This window comes from Cryptomeria japonica, chromosome 5 (assembly GCF_030272615.1).
Source record: "Cryptomeria japonica chromosome 5, Sugi_1.0, whole genome shotgun sequence".
In the NCBI taxonomy this organism is placed as follows: Eukaryota; Viridiplantae; Streptophyta; class Pinopsida; order Cupressales; family Cupressaceae; genus Cryptomeria; species Cryptomeria japonica.
The window spans coordinates 833,772,106-833,787,639 of record NC_081409.1 but is presented as its reverse complement, the minus strand read 5'-3'; the positions used below and the strand labels follow the sequence as shown (position 1 = coordinate 833,787,639).

Below are 15,534 nucleotides of genomic sequence, written 5' to 3'. Positions count from 1 at the left end.
AAATAACTTTCTACTCATAATATTATTGCATTTTATCCTGTCGAGATAACCATCACACTGGTGCAATTGCTAGTTATTATTATTCATGTGCTCCAAGTATGGTTTGCCGACAAGAAAAGCAGCAGCAGCTAAAACTTCTTTCTCGCAGGAAAGAAAATGAAGCCCCATCTACCCATCTTGTCGAATGTGTCAAGGTCATTGGGCTGCCTCATGCATGCTTGATTGAGCTTCACAACAACTTAGCTCACCACGCGTCAACTAGTCCCACATTTTTCCCGAGGCCGCCATTATAACACAGATACATGCCATTTGGGTTTGGTACATTGATAATATTATACTACGTTGAATTCCATATGTTTCGTCTGCATGCATCATTAACCCTAATATTTTAATTGTTGAAATGAAAGATTTTTTCTACAGAGAATCTGTTAATGTTCTTAATGTGAGAGGCAGGAAAATCAAAGGACAAGACAAGCAAAAATACAACTGTGAAAAAGACAATTTCCAACAAGATATGGCAATGTAATAGCCAAAGAAAAATCATAGGTATCTAGAAATTTTTAAACAAACTATTTGATTTTTAAAATGGATAAATGATGCTGATCATGAATTTAAAATTCGCCTAGCAAGACATATTGAAGAGTTTTTTATAATAAAAAAATTAAGATTGTAATTCTCTATATACCACCTACCTCGTCGCTGATTTTTATATGAGAAGAAGACAGAAAAATAGTGAAGCCTGCAATGCATTTAAAAAGTACAGAAATGATGATTGCTTGAGTTTGGTATTTTATTTTTTCTGCTATGTCAATTATGATGGAGTTGAATTAAAGAAAAGGACTTTGTTTTGTTCTGATATGGAAATTATTGTTGAGTTGAAGTACTAGAAAGGATCAATTTCAAAATCTTGAGAATATTTATCATTTTAGGTATGTAAAGTGACAGATGGGTTGGTTGCACCAGATAGGCCTGTATTCTTTCTCTTCGCGGTCGAAATTTGTGCTTTTTTAATATAGAACGAATATTTAACAGTTTTAGGTGTATATGAAGTGACAAATGGGTTGGTAGCAGGTCCGATTTACGTCCTCTACTTTCCACTGATTGAAATTTGTTTCATATATTTAAATCTTTTAAGCGGAGCTGTCTTTATCCTAAACATCAGCTTAACATCATCAACCTAATAATATTTTACATGAGCTCTTTCTAAATTCTTTTTATAACAAGCACTCCCACTTATTATCAACACTCAATATTTATCCTGCAAGAGCTACAAGTTCATCCATTATATCGATATTATGGTACAAATGTCTCAGAATAGAAGGCATTCAGAGTACACAGTTGACTTGCGTAGAATTTTGCCTGTGGAGATGGGTAGCATTATGTTGCAGATTAGGGCGTTCATGGCGTTGGCACTTCTTTTGCCCTACGCTAGGGCAACCACCTACACAGTAGGCGACACCAGCCAGTGGAATTTAGGAGTAGACTATTCTACTTGGGCTACGGGTAAAACATTCGCCGTGGGGGACCAATTGAGTATGTATATACAATTCGAGTATTGATTTTCATCAAACCCTTAAATTTTTACTTTTCCATTCAGATTTAGGGTTTCCTTAAGTTTACTACAATTTGACATTGATGGGTAATTTTACAGCATTCGTTTATTCATCGGTTCATGGTTCTAATTTCCATCAAATCTTTTAAGTTTTCCATTTCCATGCAGTTTTAGGGTTTTCTTACGTTTATTACAATTTGACATTGATGGGTAATTTTGCAGCTTTCGTTTATTCATCACTTCATAGTGTTGTGGAGGTGAGCAAGAGTGCGTATGATTCTTGTAGTACATCAAACCCACTGAAGGTTGAATCAGGCAGCCCAACGAGCGTGACAATGGACAAGACAGGTGGGAGATGGTTCATTTGTGGGACGCCCGGCCACTGTTCAGGAGGCATGAAATTGGCCATCACTGTTTCACCTGCAACTGTTACTCCCTCTACACCCACCTCACCTTCTTCTCCCGCTGCCACTACTTCGCCTTCGCCGCCTAGTGCCACCAAAACCTCACCTTCAACACCTCAGATAGATTGCAACCCTCCTCCTAGTGGTTATAACTACCCTTACTACTATATTAATAGGGCAGATCCTCTGTTATTCCACAACAAATTCACCCAACTTTTTTTGATCGGCTTGCTTCTGTATATCTTTATTTAGATTTCAGATGAAATAAAAAATTTAAAATTGATGTTGGGTATCTGGGCAAACGCAGGCCGAATGCTTTTCTTGTTAGAGGGTGTTGCAGGGTTAAGAACTTATGTGTTCTTGACTTAAATTGAAGAATATCAAGGTTTTGGTTTCTCTTCGTTGCTAAATCGTTTGGTATCTCATGTGAGAGTTAAGAATTTATGGGCTCTTGACTTAAATTGAAGAATATCAAGGTTTTGGTTTCTCTTCGTTGCAAAGTCGTTTGCTATCTCATGTGAAATAAACGAGTGATACAGAAACGTTTTAACAATTTTTGTTTGTTAATGTTACCACACTAAAGCGTTTGATAAGGATCTCAAGTGGAAATTTGATTTCTTAACACAGAAAACTTTATGTCGTAGCTAAGAGATCCCAAATGTATTTTTATTTGTTTAGATAGGAGGATTTCTGTCCTAGATAAATGGTCTTGAAGAAAATTTTGTTTCTTGACATTTGGGAAAAAGATCTTAAATGCAATAGCTTCTTCATGTTAAGAAGGTTAATGGATCTATGTAATTTAAGATCTATTTGAAAGAAATGAGAATGTTAATAAGTCTTTGGCCTTCTATTAATGTTGGATGATTTTGATGTGTCATTAAGGATTTTTTTTTTTAAGTTTAGGTCAAAATTGTACTTAGAAGTTAGAACAACTTTTAAAAGGTTTCAACCTAAGATTCCAACTCTTATGAATGATATAATCCTCCAATTTTTAAAAAATAAACGGGAACATATGCTCTTCACCAAAAAATTAAAAAAAGATTTGCCCTATATTGTTCAATAACAGAGTTGCTGAGTGGGTTTGGCACTTTGTATTGACAGAGCAGGACTCTTGTCGCAGCAAATGAGAAACTTGATGGAAATTCCAATACTGAGGAAATGGAACGGCTTTTGAAAGTGGGATTGTTGTGTTCTCATCCCGATCCCAATGCCAGACTGCATATGAAACAAGTAGTGGGTATATCGAAAAGGTAAGCTTTACCTCATCGACACATCAACAGTTGATGGAATTGTGTGCTCAACTAGTCGGTCGTCCAACGGCTCAGGAAGCAGGTCCCTACATATGGTCGATCTGAATCATATGGGTGGACTTCTAAGAGGCTTGTCGGGTGATCGGTTTCGTCATGGTCTTTGATTTTTACTGAGAAAAGTGGCATTTTATTTGTAGATTTGCAAGAGGCTTTTGATTACAAGTGCTCCTTGTATTCAGAGAACTAGATAGCAGGGCTGGTTACCGTACGTTTAGTTCGTTGAATTGTTAAACTATCAAATCATTTTGATATGTGGTGAAACGTACCTTCTATATGGGTTTGATACATGCCTGCAATTCGAAGGTAAATTTTTTAATGAATAAGTCCTAATTTTTTTCTTATTAATTTAAAAATATATATCATTTATAAATAGGGCAATGATACCAAGGTACATTTTCAAAGATTAAGTGAGATTGAGTCTAGACCAAAGATGACAAAAAAAAAAAAAAGACGACTCAAACCCACACAACATTAAGTAGTTTAAACATGTTTATCTTCATAAAGTAGTGTCAACATGTTATCTCCATGATTGCGAGTCTAACATTGGTCCAATTAAACATGTTATTCCTTACAACGTAATGTGGATTAGATTAAACAACCTTCCCTCAATGTGCTGGAGTATAGAGACCCTCTCAATTGGCTTGTTCTTGATGGTGGAGGAAAGTAATGAGATCTTCGAAAGAAGGATCTACATCATAATTTGTGTCTTTATTGATCTTCCCAATCCCTCACCCTATTGCAACCGCACCCCACTTCTATTCACGATCTGATAACAACTGAAGGCACTTGGAAGCAACAAATAGAAATCGAATGGCCGCCTCTCTGCACCAAATATTATTGTAATTTTAGACATAGAACTGGAGAAAGTAAAAATAGCTTACTCTTGGAGGAGATTCATGAGGAATGCAACACCATTTACAAAATCATCTCCAAAGTTATGTCTATTAGAATCGTGTTTGTTCTTCTTGATATAATTCTAGAAGAATAAAGTGGTTTTTTTCATGCAAAGTAATATAATTAAATAATTGTTTTCCATGAAGCAATACACACAATCATTATCAACAACATTTAATAATGTTGGGCAAATTGGATATTAGCAAGGCCTGTGATATAGTGGATTGGTGGTGTCTAATAAACGTATCGGTGAAGTTTACGTTTTGCAAAGGAGATATTTAATATACTTTTTGTTGCATTTCAACTCCATGTTTCTCAAATTCTAATCAATGACATTGCTTGTTTGTTTTATGTCAAATGAGGGTGACCAAATATCTTTATCATAGTTGTAGATCCAAGATAGACTAGCCATGTGGCTTGTCATGATGAAAAGTGGAAGGGTGTTAGAATATTGTTAGATGTACAACCTATCTCTCACAATAAATTTATAAATAACACCCCATTATTTGGTGCCTATTGTACAGAGGTAAAGATTGTGAAAGATACCCTGGATAACTACTTTATATTTTTTGACAACCATCATATCAAAATTAAAAATATTTTATTCAACACAAGGTTGAAGAAACAAATAATGATCTTTTCAATTATAGATTTCAAGATTGATAACTTACCAACAAAGTTCCTTTCTATTCTTGTTTCCAAGAGATGATTGAAAACTTCTCATTGGGAACCCTCCAAAGATATTGTGATCACAAACAAAATTGTAGAAAGTTAAATGTTTTTGTTTGTTAAATGGTGTAAAAATGGAGTCTCTAGCCTAGGAATGCAAACTAGGGACATGTTCATTCACCATTTCCAAACATTCATTGGGGAACAATCAATAAGGCTCAACTTCAATCCTCTAGGCGAGCTAAACATTATGATCAATTATTCCCTTTCTTGTGATTGGATATGATTTTATATGAAGATTCAAGAACTAGGTTAAATGGTGCAAAAATTGACAAGATTAAGCATAAATGGATAGATACATATCAAAAACACAACATAGAAGTATAAATCTAGCAATAAGTTACATAGAGGAATCTATCACTGAAATATGACCCTAAAAATACACATCAAGTGTGCTAAGAATCCTAGACCTAAAGGTACTTCCATTCACTAAAATTATGGATTCTAGATCAAGATGCTTTATAGAACACTCCCTCAAAAATTCAGCCAAAAAGGCTTGGTCAGGTGCATAAATTAGCACAAGCCTAGGGTTTTCACCTATTTGAAGTTTGCAACTATGTGTCTCAATCTTCTCTATGCAATTTTGCATTTTTTTTATTGCTATTTCACTAGTCTACACACAGTAAAGAGGAGAAAATATTATGTATAGGAGCTTTCCTTTAAATCAATCCCAGTGGTGTTTCCATCTCTACTACAACAATGTTGGATGAAAGATAGCTTACCCCTGGTAGGAGAAACCTTAAAGAAAATGCTTGAATTGAAAAATGATGCCTCTATATGAAACTCCTCACCTTGAAGCCTCACACAAATATTGATGTTGCTTGATAGAAGTTAATGTATGTCTTCATTCATGAAGGAACACATGAATCAATCATGATTGCTAAACTTGAATGCTTGATTTCTTAACTTCAGACTTCTCCTCAATTACCTTGAATATCCCTAATTAAATGCTCGATTGAAAGTGGTTGAAGAGTGATTTCTTAGAGACATATGTTCAAATGTGGGAGGGTGTTGTATTTATACACAACTTATATCTTTTGGAGTTCAAATTTTGAAGAAGGATAACATCAAGGAGCAGTTTCCCACCAATCAAAATCTAAACCATTATGATTTCAAATTTGCAACCAAAATGGTTGGACCATGGCACCAAGTGTCATAGCACAAGAGGTCTATTGTGCTAGGTGCCATAATCCTAGATTTTTTGGTTGAAATCAAGGTCATAGAGAAGAGGATTATTGAGCTTCCAAAAATGATGATGGGATGGGCACAAACAAATATTAACTAATATCATAAGGTTGAGCCTAAAATGAAAGTGAAATTATATACATACAATTTATGACACTATATTTAGCCCCACTTTAGCGAGAGTGTGAACTTATTCTCTTACTCTTGGTAATGCATGGAAGAGCATAAAAATACTTTCATAAAGAAATTAAAGAGACAAAACAACACCAAGACCCTATGACTTAGCCTATTATCCATCTACAATATCAAGATTAAATTAGCAACATAGTCAATATGGGCTACAAATACACATGGAGCATGAAAGAGTAAAGAAGGGTATGGCATCCTAGGCCAAGTAAGGATTACTTACTAGGAGCTATAAGAGAAGAGACATGACATCTAGGTCTAATAAGAGATGCATATTAGGAGTCATGTTAATAGAGTTAAATAGGTCTAGCAAGGTGTGTTATATGTTATCTTATTCTAACGAAGGTTAAAAATAAAAATCTCTATTTGCTAGATAGTCTAAAAAAGGAAACTACAAAACAAGTGCTACAATGTGAACCAATAAAAAAATTGATATGATACTACAAAAATGAGTATTGGAGTGTCACCAAACACCTCATGTTGTATGGTCAAACTATAAAAACCAATCTCGTGGTGCCTAAAAAAAGTGTAGAATATAAAAAAGTGTATTCCCCCACATTGAAGCAATTGCATATACCTTAGTGAGAGCAATTTATTTAAGGTAGTATAAATACATCCAAAGACAAGAACATTGTAGCAATAAAATTCCCCAAGAATACGAAAATAAAAGATGATGGTAACAAGACAAGAAAGAGCACATATGAGATCCACTATGTATGGTTAGTATGGACATCAAATAAATCATGTATATCAAGTATGATTATTTTAAATCAACCTCATTCGCCTAGTAGAACTACAAGCACATTGGAAGAAGAGAACATGAGATGAACAAAGTCTTTTTGGATCAACGTACAAAAGACCAAAAAGATCTCAAAGTTTCGCATCATCCCTAATAGACAACACAAAACGACATCTATGAAAAAAGCACATACACACTTGAATAACATGTATACAACATATAAAGAAAAAATATACGAATAGATGAATGCTATGATAGGTTTGGTCTCATTGTATCCTTGTGCCAATAGAGAAACAAATGTCATCCAAAGAGAGATTAACAAACAAAAAAGAATGCTAAGTATAAAAATACAAAAGATCACATGCATGCAAGAAAATACATAAAACAAAGCATCTATTGCATGAATGAGCTAGCCTAGAAAATTATCTACCTCTCAATATTGCTCTAAACCTCTTAGGAATGGTGGAAAAAATTCCAAAAGAGTTATGGCTAGTAAATCAGATGGATCAATGTTTGGTACCAAAAATAGACCATACTCTAATGATGGATAACAATGTATGTCACTAGGAGCTAGATTTAATGCTTTAGATGTTTAGATTCACATAACATTGAATGTGAGGTTTTTTATTGAGTTGTAGTACTCACTAGTTTGTGGTCATGTGTTGTCACTTGGTCATTGGGCGGTGACATGGAGGTTCTTGTATCTCTTTCTTTAGTCGAATTTGGAGAACTTGGGAGAGATGTGGAAACTTGAAGAGAAAGATTTTTATTGAAACAATATTATTGCAAGATTTGTATATATTTATGGATGTTCCTTGGTACGACATGGTTATACTTTTTATGTGTTGTGATTGGTAGACTTGACATGCCTCTTATCTTTTCAGATTCATCATTACCCATGCAATGGGAGTTCTTGAATGTTTTCTTCATTGTCTGGTTTGCACATGGATCTTGTTGCTGCAGTTTATGTTTGGTTATGCTAGTGGCATGAGTTTATTGATGTTGGATACCTTCAAGGTATGAGTGATTAGATGGATCAACACTTTTTGTTGGTGTTATTTTCAATTACATGGGTTTATCAGTTAGATGGGATTAGTCAGTTTGATTGTCATTTTAGCTGATGTTCTATCTTGTTTTCTAGAGGATTACTTTGTAGTTGTGTTCTAGTTATGAGATTTGAAGTTGATGTTGTCGATGCTTCTATATAGCTTATGAGCATAGTGGAGCACGGTGGTTGTATCATGTAGCCTTTGATATTAGTAGGATCTTATGCTTGTGTTCTTTGGACTAGTGTATATTCACCTTGGCTTGTTCCCTTCTTCCATAGGTGGCACAATGGAGGATGAGGGGGGTTGTTTCCTAAGATGGTGGACATCTTGGATGTTGTTTTTCGTGTCTTGGTGAAGCATGAGAGCATGGTCTAAATCTATGTGGTTTCATGGATGGTAGTGATGATGTGTTTTCATCATGTGGCTCTTAGTAGCATAATTCTTGGTGTTTCCAATGAATCCTATAAGGTCTTCATCAAGTGGCAGATTGATGGTATTAAGGTGCCTCAACCTTAGGATTCCCAAGGATAATTATTTATTTAATTAAATGGTCCATTTAATTATATATTATAAGTTTCCAAAGTGTTATGTTCCATTGTAGGACCTAATGGCAAGTTGAGTTGCAATTAGCATTGAGGAGAGCAGAAAATTGTGATGGTTGTCACAAGGAGAGAATTTTGAAGAACAAAAATTCCGAGGAGCTCCTCAAAGTTATTTCCAAGTGACATGTGGTAGTAGCTTTGTCTTATCCTTGAGCACATATTTGGAAAGATTCTCAACGAGACCAAATCTTCCACCCAGATAGGCTTGGAGTAAAATTGGAAAGTCCTAATTTGGCAAAAGGCTTATTTTGTCATCTTTGTTAGTCACTGATGGACTCAATCTCCCTAGATCACTTGCAAACTCAAGGTCAACCTTCTACATGAGAGCAATAGAGGATAAAATGTTGAAATGTGGTGCAATAATAGAATGATGATATTATCACACTCCAAAATATACAATATGAATTAGCACTTCCTTGTACTAACTGAGCTTATATGAACTCATCTCAGTTAGCTCTGAATTAGCTCATAAGGGAGAGGAGAGTGTTGATTATATAGCAAAATGTGGGCACATAATTCTAAGAGGAATAATAACTCCTAAATAACTAAATTAGGTGGAAGTTGTGCCTATTTGGAAAATGTCAAACATGTGGAAAACCAGCTCAAGTAGGGACAAACAAATGGTTATGGGGAGGTGGCAAATTAGTTCAAAAGAGCATGTGACATTCAACTATCCAAATATGGGTGTGAATGATAAATGTAAATGTAGGACAATGCCACGTGTCCTCATATAAACCATCCTAATATAACCTAAGTATGATTACTAATGTATAGGAAAAATAAATATAAAAAAACATAAACTAACACCCCCCCTTAAGCATAGCTTAAGTGGGTGAAAAGATGCAAAGATGCAAATATGGGTCCCGACTACAAGGCCATGTTAGGTACCCATGTACAATGATGAAATTTCTCAAAAGATGAGAAAGAGAAAACCTGTAGGACAAAACTCTCCCTCAAGAGTAAAGAAGAAAGACCATCTAATTCATCAATGTAGAATCTCCTACATAGTTGGTGAATGCTCAACATAAGAAGTTGTAGATGGTCCAAGACTGTTGAGAAATATTCCTCCCTTAGGAAGAAATAAAACCAAGGAGGAATGCAGGAAATATTCCCATTCTTGAAAGGAATATGTGGGAAGAATGATGAAGATGTATGTTGTCTCTAAACTTTGTTCGCGTGTCCCCATGTTGATGCCCAAAGTTATCACCATCAAATCGTGTTCTAGGCCACACTGTAGAAGATGAAAATCCATAACCTAGTCGAGATGGATGTATAACAAAATCCAAAGACAAAGGTATCTCCTCCAAAGACCAAGGTGCCTCTTCCAAATGTTGCTCAATAGTGGCCACAGTCATGTCAAACTGTGAGGAATGATTGTGTGGGTAAAGAACAAGAGGGTTCAAAGGTTCCCCCTTAGCATCTAAAGAAGATGAAGTAACTTTATTAAAGAGAAGATGTATATACTCAATAGTATCCTCCAAGTCTGCAAGATAGGACTCACAAAACAAACCTACAATGTTTATCAAGTTATCATCTCAAGTAGTTGTGTTTGGAAGAAAATGAATGTCCTGTTGCACTAAATCAATAGGAATCATGAATGTAGTAGTACCAGTATCATTAGTGACAATAGTCGATGTAAGAGATGAAGTATTAACACATATCTCTTGAACCTCAGTTGAAAGAATACAAAGATTCGCTTGACCATATTGAATCTCCCCAAAATTGTCCACACTAGATGCCTGAGTGTGTACGTCAGTCGAAGGAGCAATAGAGGAAAAATGTGAGATGGTGTATACTCGAGATTGATGAAGATCTACCTCCCCAATTGCAACAATATCTTTGCTATGTAAATCCCAAATAATCACAAAATCTGGAGTTAACTCAAACTCTTTCCTTCCCTACCATGTGTTATTTGATGGATAGAAAGAATATTTGTTGACAATGAGGGCACACAAAGGACATCATTGAATGATCCTTCGTCTAAGTCAATAGACCCTTTCCCACAAACCACACATATGTGTTGTTAGCCATCGGAATGTTTGGTGACGGACAAGTTTCAAATAAAGAGAACATACTCTGTGATGAAGCCATATGATGTGAAACTCCAGAATCAAGGATCCATCTCCATGACTTAGAATCTGTCATTGCAACAAGTGCTTTCCCATTTTGTTTCTCTGACTTTGAATTTGATGAAGATGTTGAATCCTTTGACATTGTTGAAGGTAAATTGATTTTATTCTTTGTCAAAAGATGTTTCAACTCATCAATTTGTTTTAAATAACATTGATGTTCATCATGCCCAGATTTCTTGTAATTTGCACGAGTGTTCTTCTCCTTTTTAGATGATTCCCTTTTTGAAGAAGAGGACTCAGATTCTTTCTGTGGCTTGTTCTTTTTCTTCTTCAGTTTTTTATCAAGATACCCTAATTATTTCTTTATCTTAACTTCACTAGCAATTAACACTTGCGATTTGCAAGTCTTGATGATGCCCATTTGAATGAACTTTGCTTCCTTTTGGATTAGAAGATCTAAAAATGCATCAAAAGTGAGTTGAACATATGTAGTTCCCATAGAAACCTTGTTGGTATGAAAGCTAGAAACAAACACAGAATACTTAGGACCAAGCTTGGATAACACATTTAGAATCAATTGTAAATCCTCCTTAGTAATCTTGCAATTTCTTTGTTGTGTTCTTAGTTGCTTTATCTTGGAGATATAGTCTTGGATGTTGTTGAAACTTTTTGGATCAAGATTCATCATATCATTATCAATCTCATAAATCCTAATCTTATCAATTTTACCATACAAATTTTCAAGAGTCTCCCAAGCCTCATTAGGTGTCTTGCTTGATTCAAGATGAAATTCTAAATCAAAAGAGACTAGTGAGCATATGTTACCAAGAGCTCTCTCAAGATTGATCCCCCATGCTTGAAGAGCATTAGCATCAGTAGGTGTAGGAATAGATTCTTTGACATAGTCAGTGCAACCTTTTTCCCTTAGATAATTTCATACTGATTTTTTCCATGTTTCATAATTATATGGAGTTAGGAGTTCAATTTGAGTTTTCCCCATTGTACTATCACACAACAAAAGAAAACAACATAAGATAACCCCCCCCCAAAAAAAAAAAAAAAAATTTACTCAATCAATGATCTCCCCCAGAAAAATATGATAATGGCACTTTATAACTCAGCGTGTTTACAATACTGGTGTCTTTTCCAGAGTTTTACAATGTCTAAAATTGGATCCAAATACTAAAAGTACAAAAATATCTCAAAATCAGAACCTTAAATTGGCACCAAAATTTATTGCTCGTAAAAATATCAACTTTCAAAATAAGAATCACATCGATCCAAGGTCATATATGAAACTTATAACTTTTTGAAGTTAACAAAAAACTAGGATAGTCCTTCATATTTGTTGAAAACCCTGATTTTCTAGAAAATCTGGATCACTTGAAGAAAAAATGATGACACGGCGATGAAGGTAGATAAATTCTACCCCAAATATAAAAAAATGTGTTGAAAAAGGCCTCCGTATGAGTGAGTTAGAGGCCTTAGAAGTTCAGCTTTAAAATGGAAAACTTCAATGGAGGGGGGTCTTCAATTAGAAAACATGTAGCTCCACCAAATTTAGTGAATCCTCCACTATTTTTAGCAAACTACTCCTAAACCCATCAAATTTGGTTGGACCACCATTAAATGTGAAGCAATCGCGAGCTTGGGAAAGGCTCCACCAATTTTAGAAACAACCGCCAAATTTGTTAAATTTGAACCAAATTTCACAAGCTTGCCAAAATTGGCATTAACTTGAGAAGGGTCAAAGTTGGCACAAAGGCCGAGGGAGATCGATAGTCGTACAATCATAGGGAGGCACGTTTTTTTTTCTTTTGAATTTCTTATAAAAAATAAAACTTAAGTGGGGGGTCGTAACCTCACCCAAGCCCCTTACAGGGGGTCAACGTAGGTGTAAGAGCCTACGTGGGCTTCTCGTGGCTCAAGGCCATTGCAGGTGACAAAGGCAGCCCCGAGCTTTTATGGCTTTGGGTACCGCACTGTACCCTATGGGTACAAAGGGCCTCACTGAGGCTGAGTACCCTATTGGGTACCTTTCAATATAATTTTTTCCTTTTATTTTCAAAAAATTTAAAATAAACTTTTCAATACAATTTAAAAACTTTCCTTTTTTAATAATAAACAAAATATATATTTAATGCAAGAAAAAAAAATTCTAAATAAAATTTCAAATCCATACCGTACTAGGCAGGGAGGTAGAATTTATTTCAAATTTGGCTTTCACATAAATATAGAGTATTTTATATCAAAATTTGTCTACTCAGTATTTTGGATTCAATCATGATGTCTTTTTCAGCTGAAAATGCACTTAGAAAAAGCTCAACGTTGAATTTCTCCCAAATTCGAGAAGGGGCTTACAGATCTGAGAGCTCTGATACCATGTTAGAGTTATTGATGGACTCAATCTCTGAAGATCACCTGCAAAACCAAGATCAACCTTCTACATGAGAGCAATAGAGAGGATGAAATGTTGAAATATGGTGCAATAATAGAATGATGATATTATCACTCCAAAAGAGACAATATAGATCAACACTCCCATTACTGAATGAGCTGATATGAACTTATCTGAGTTAGCTCCAAATTAGCTCATCACGGAGAGGGGAGTGTTGATTATATAAAAAAATGTGGGCACATAATTTCAAGAGGAATAATAACTCCCAAACAGCCAAATTAGTTGGGAGTTGTGCCTACTTGGAAAATGTCAAACATGCGGCAAACCAACTCAAGTAGGGACAAGCAAATGGTTATGGGGAGGTGACAAATGAGTCCAAAAGAGGGTGTGACATTCAACTACTCAAATGTGGGTGTGAATGACACATGTAAATGTAGGACTATGCCACATGTCCTCATATAAACCATCCTGATATAACCTAAGTATGCTTAATAATGTGTAGGAAAAATAAATATATAAAAACCTACACTAACAATCTTGGATGCCTTGTGAGGATTAAATACGATGAATGTATTAAATATTATCTATGCAAGAGTTACGCAAAAAGAGTTTCTATATTTCATATTGAAAATACATTGAATGTGGATGCACTTGATAAGTTGTTACTTTTTTCATTGTAAGCTCTATAAATACAAGTGTTTGTGAGAAGAGCCTACTAGAGAGGAGTTCATTTTGTAGGGGTTATGCTGCTGGATTTTCTCTAGGATGGAGTAGGATGTAAATCTTCATGTAAGGATTTAGAGCCTATTGTAAATGTATTATGTTGCTGAATAATACGATGGCTATATGTTTTTGGAGTGTAAGTTTTTTTTTTTTAAAGGGTTTTCCCCACATAAATTATGTGTGTTCTTTTATCTTCTGTCTTGTTCTTTATGTGTACTGATTCTGTAATGTTGAATCTTATGTATGCATGCTACTCAAGCTGTTGGATCTAGCAAGATCTAAAATTGTATAGACTTTCCTCTTAAGGTTTTAATTGTGAGAAATAAACTGTGTTTGATCATGATAGTATGTTTCTGTATCAGCATATTGTCATCTGTTTGTGAAGAAACAATAGATACTGGATAGATGGTTGTTTTGGGATACCCCATTTCCCTTCAAAGTTTTCCTCATAAGCAATGACAGTACAGTGCAACAATGAAAAAATTACCTTGGTAAGGCTGTGCTAGATAGCCTCCATGTGGATTTGGTCCAGCAAAACACTTCACTGTTATTGCAATATTCCTACACCCAAAATTGTTGTTCAATAAAACATTCCCTTTTCCAAGACCTACTTGTCCTTGACATTCCCTCTATTTGTCTGTTTTTGTTTCTTCACAAGATTCCCACTCGAAAAATTTGAAATTCAAACATACCAACCAAAATTAATTTCATTGGCAAAATGTTTACTCGACCGCTGCTATGTCAGGGAAGGAGAAGGGATGAAAATACCAATGCAATCTTGCAACTGTTGCTGCCGACAGGTCAGTGGATGCACGGGAGGCTCAGGGCAAAATTTTAGTTTTCTAACACTCCCCCTTGTCTTGAGCCATCAAATCATGCTCGAACTTAATCCAAATCAACTATGGCTAAATTGCTTTGTGAAAATGTCTCCGAGCTGCTACCCAAACCTACAAAATTTCACTTTAATTTCACCATTTTCAAGTGGAGGAGGGTATGGTGAAGGTGAAGGTTGGGTATGCAGCAGGTGTGGGAGGGTAATAAGCTGAAGTTGGAGGATACACATTACTTGGAGGTGGAAGATATGCATTACTTTGAGGAGGTAGAAATCTAGCTGGTTCTGATTTATATCCAGGATAATATGAAGATGGCTATCGAAATGTTGGGTATCTAGAGTGGTTGTGCAGTTTTGGAGGAGCTGAGACGGCATATTGTGCTTTATTTTTCTGTTCAAAATTTTTCAATCACTTTACATGCATATGCCTAAGAATTTGAAAGATAATAGTATACAAGTAACACCAGGAAACGGTTATTGCTCGACTGAAGAGTTCCATCACACAAAAGAAAAGAGAGCCTCTCATGGAATGTTGTTATTGCAGCAAACGGGAAGCCATGTGGAAACGATCTGATGGACATGTATGCAAAATGTGGAAGTACAGACAAGCGACGTGAACTGTTTGATCAAATGCCTTAAAATATGTGGTTCAATGCCATGATTCGAGGATATGCGCAAAATGGACTTTTTGATAAAGATTTAGGAACTTTGAAGCAAATGGAATTGGCAGATGTAAAGCTCGGCTCCACAATTTTTGCCAGCAGCCTCGCTGCCTGTGCGAAAATGGGAGCTCTGGAATAGGGTAGAATCCGTCAAATGATAAAGCACAGAGGAATTTTCTCAAATGTTGGAGTTGCAA

General features: G+C 35.5%; 1 protein-coding gene across 1 annotated transcript; it reads left to right on the top strand.

Moving 5' to 3' along the window:
* Positions 1 to 1,195: 1,195 nt before the first annotated feature.
* LOC131052719 (blue copper protein) lies at positions 1,196 to 2,443 on the top strand. The gene is made up of 2 exons (XM_057987308.2): positions 1,196 to 1,533; positions 1,775 to 2,443. The coding sequence occupies exons 1-2, from the start codon at positions 1,296 to 1,298 to the stop codon at positions 2,206 to 2,208; spliced, it is 672 nt and encodes a 223-aa protein (XP_057843291.1). The 5' UTR covers positions 1,196 to 1,295; the 3' UTR covers positions 2,209 to 2,443.
* Positions 2,444 to 15,534: the final 13,091 nt, after the last annotated feature.

Bases quoted from the DNA above. Each gene is read 5' to 3' on its own strand.
- LOC131052719 (XM_057987308.2), top strand. From the start codon at position 1,296: ATGGTACAAATGTCTCAGAATAGAAGGCATTCAGAGTACACAGTTGAC. The intron at 1,534-1,774 runs GTATGTATATAC...GTAATTTTGCAG, and splicing joins CGCCGTGGGGGACCAATTGA to CTTTCGTTTATTCATCACTT.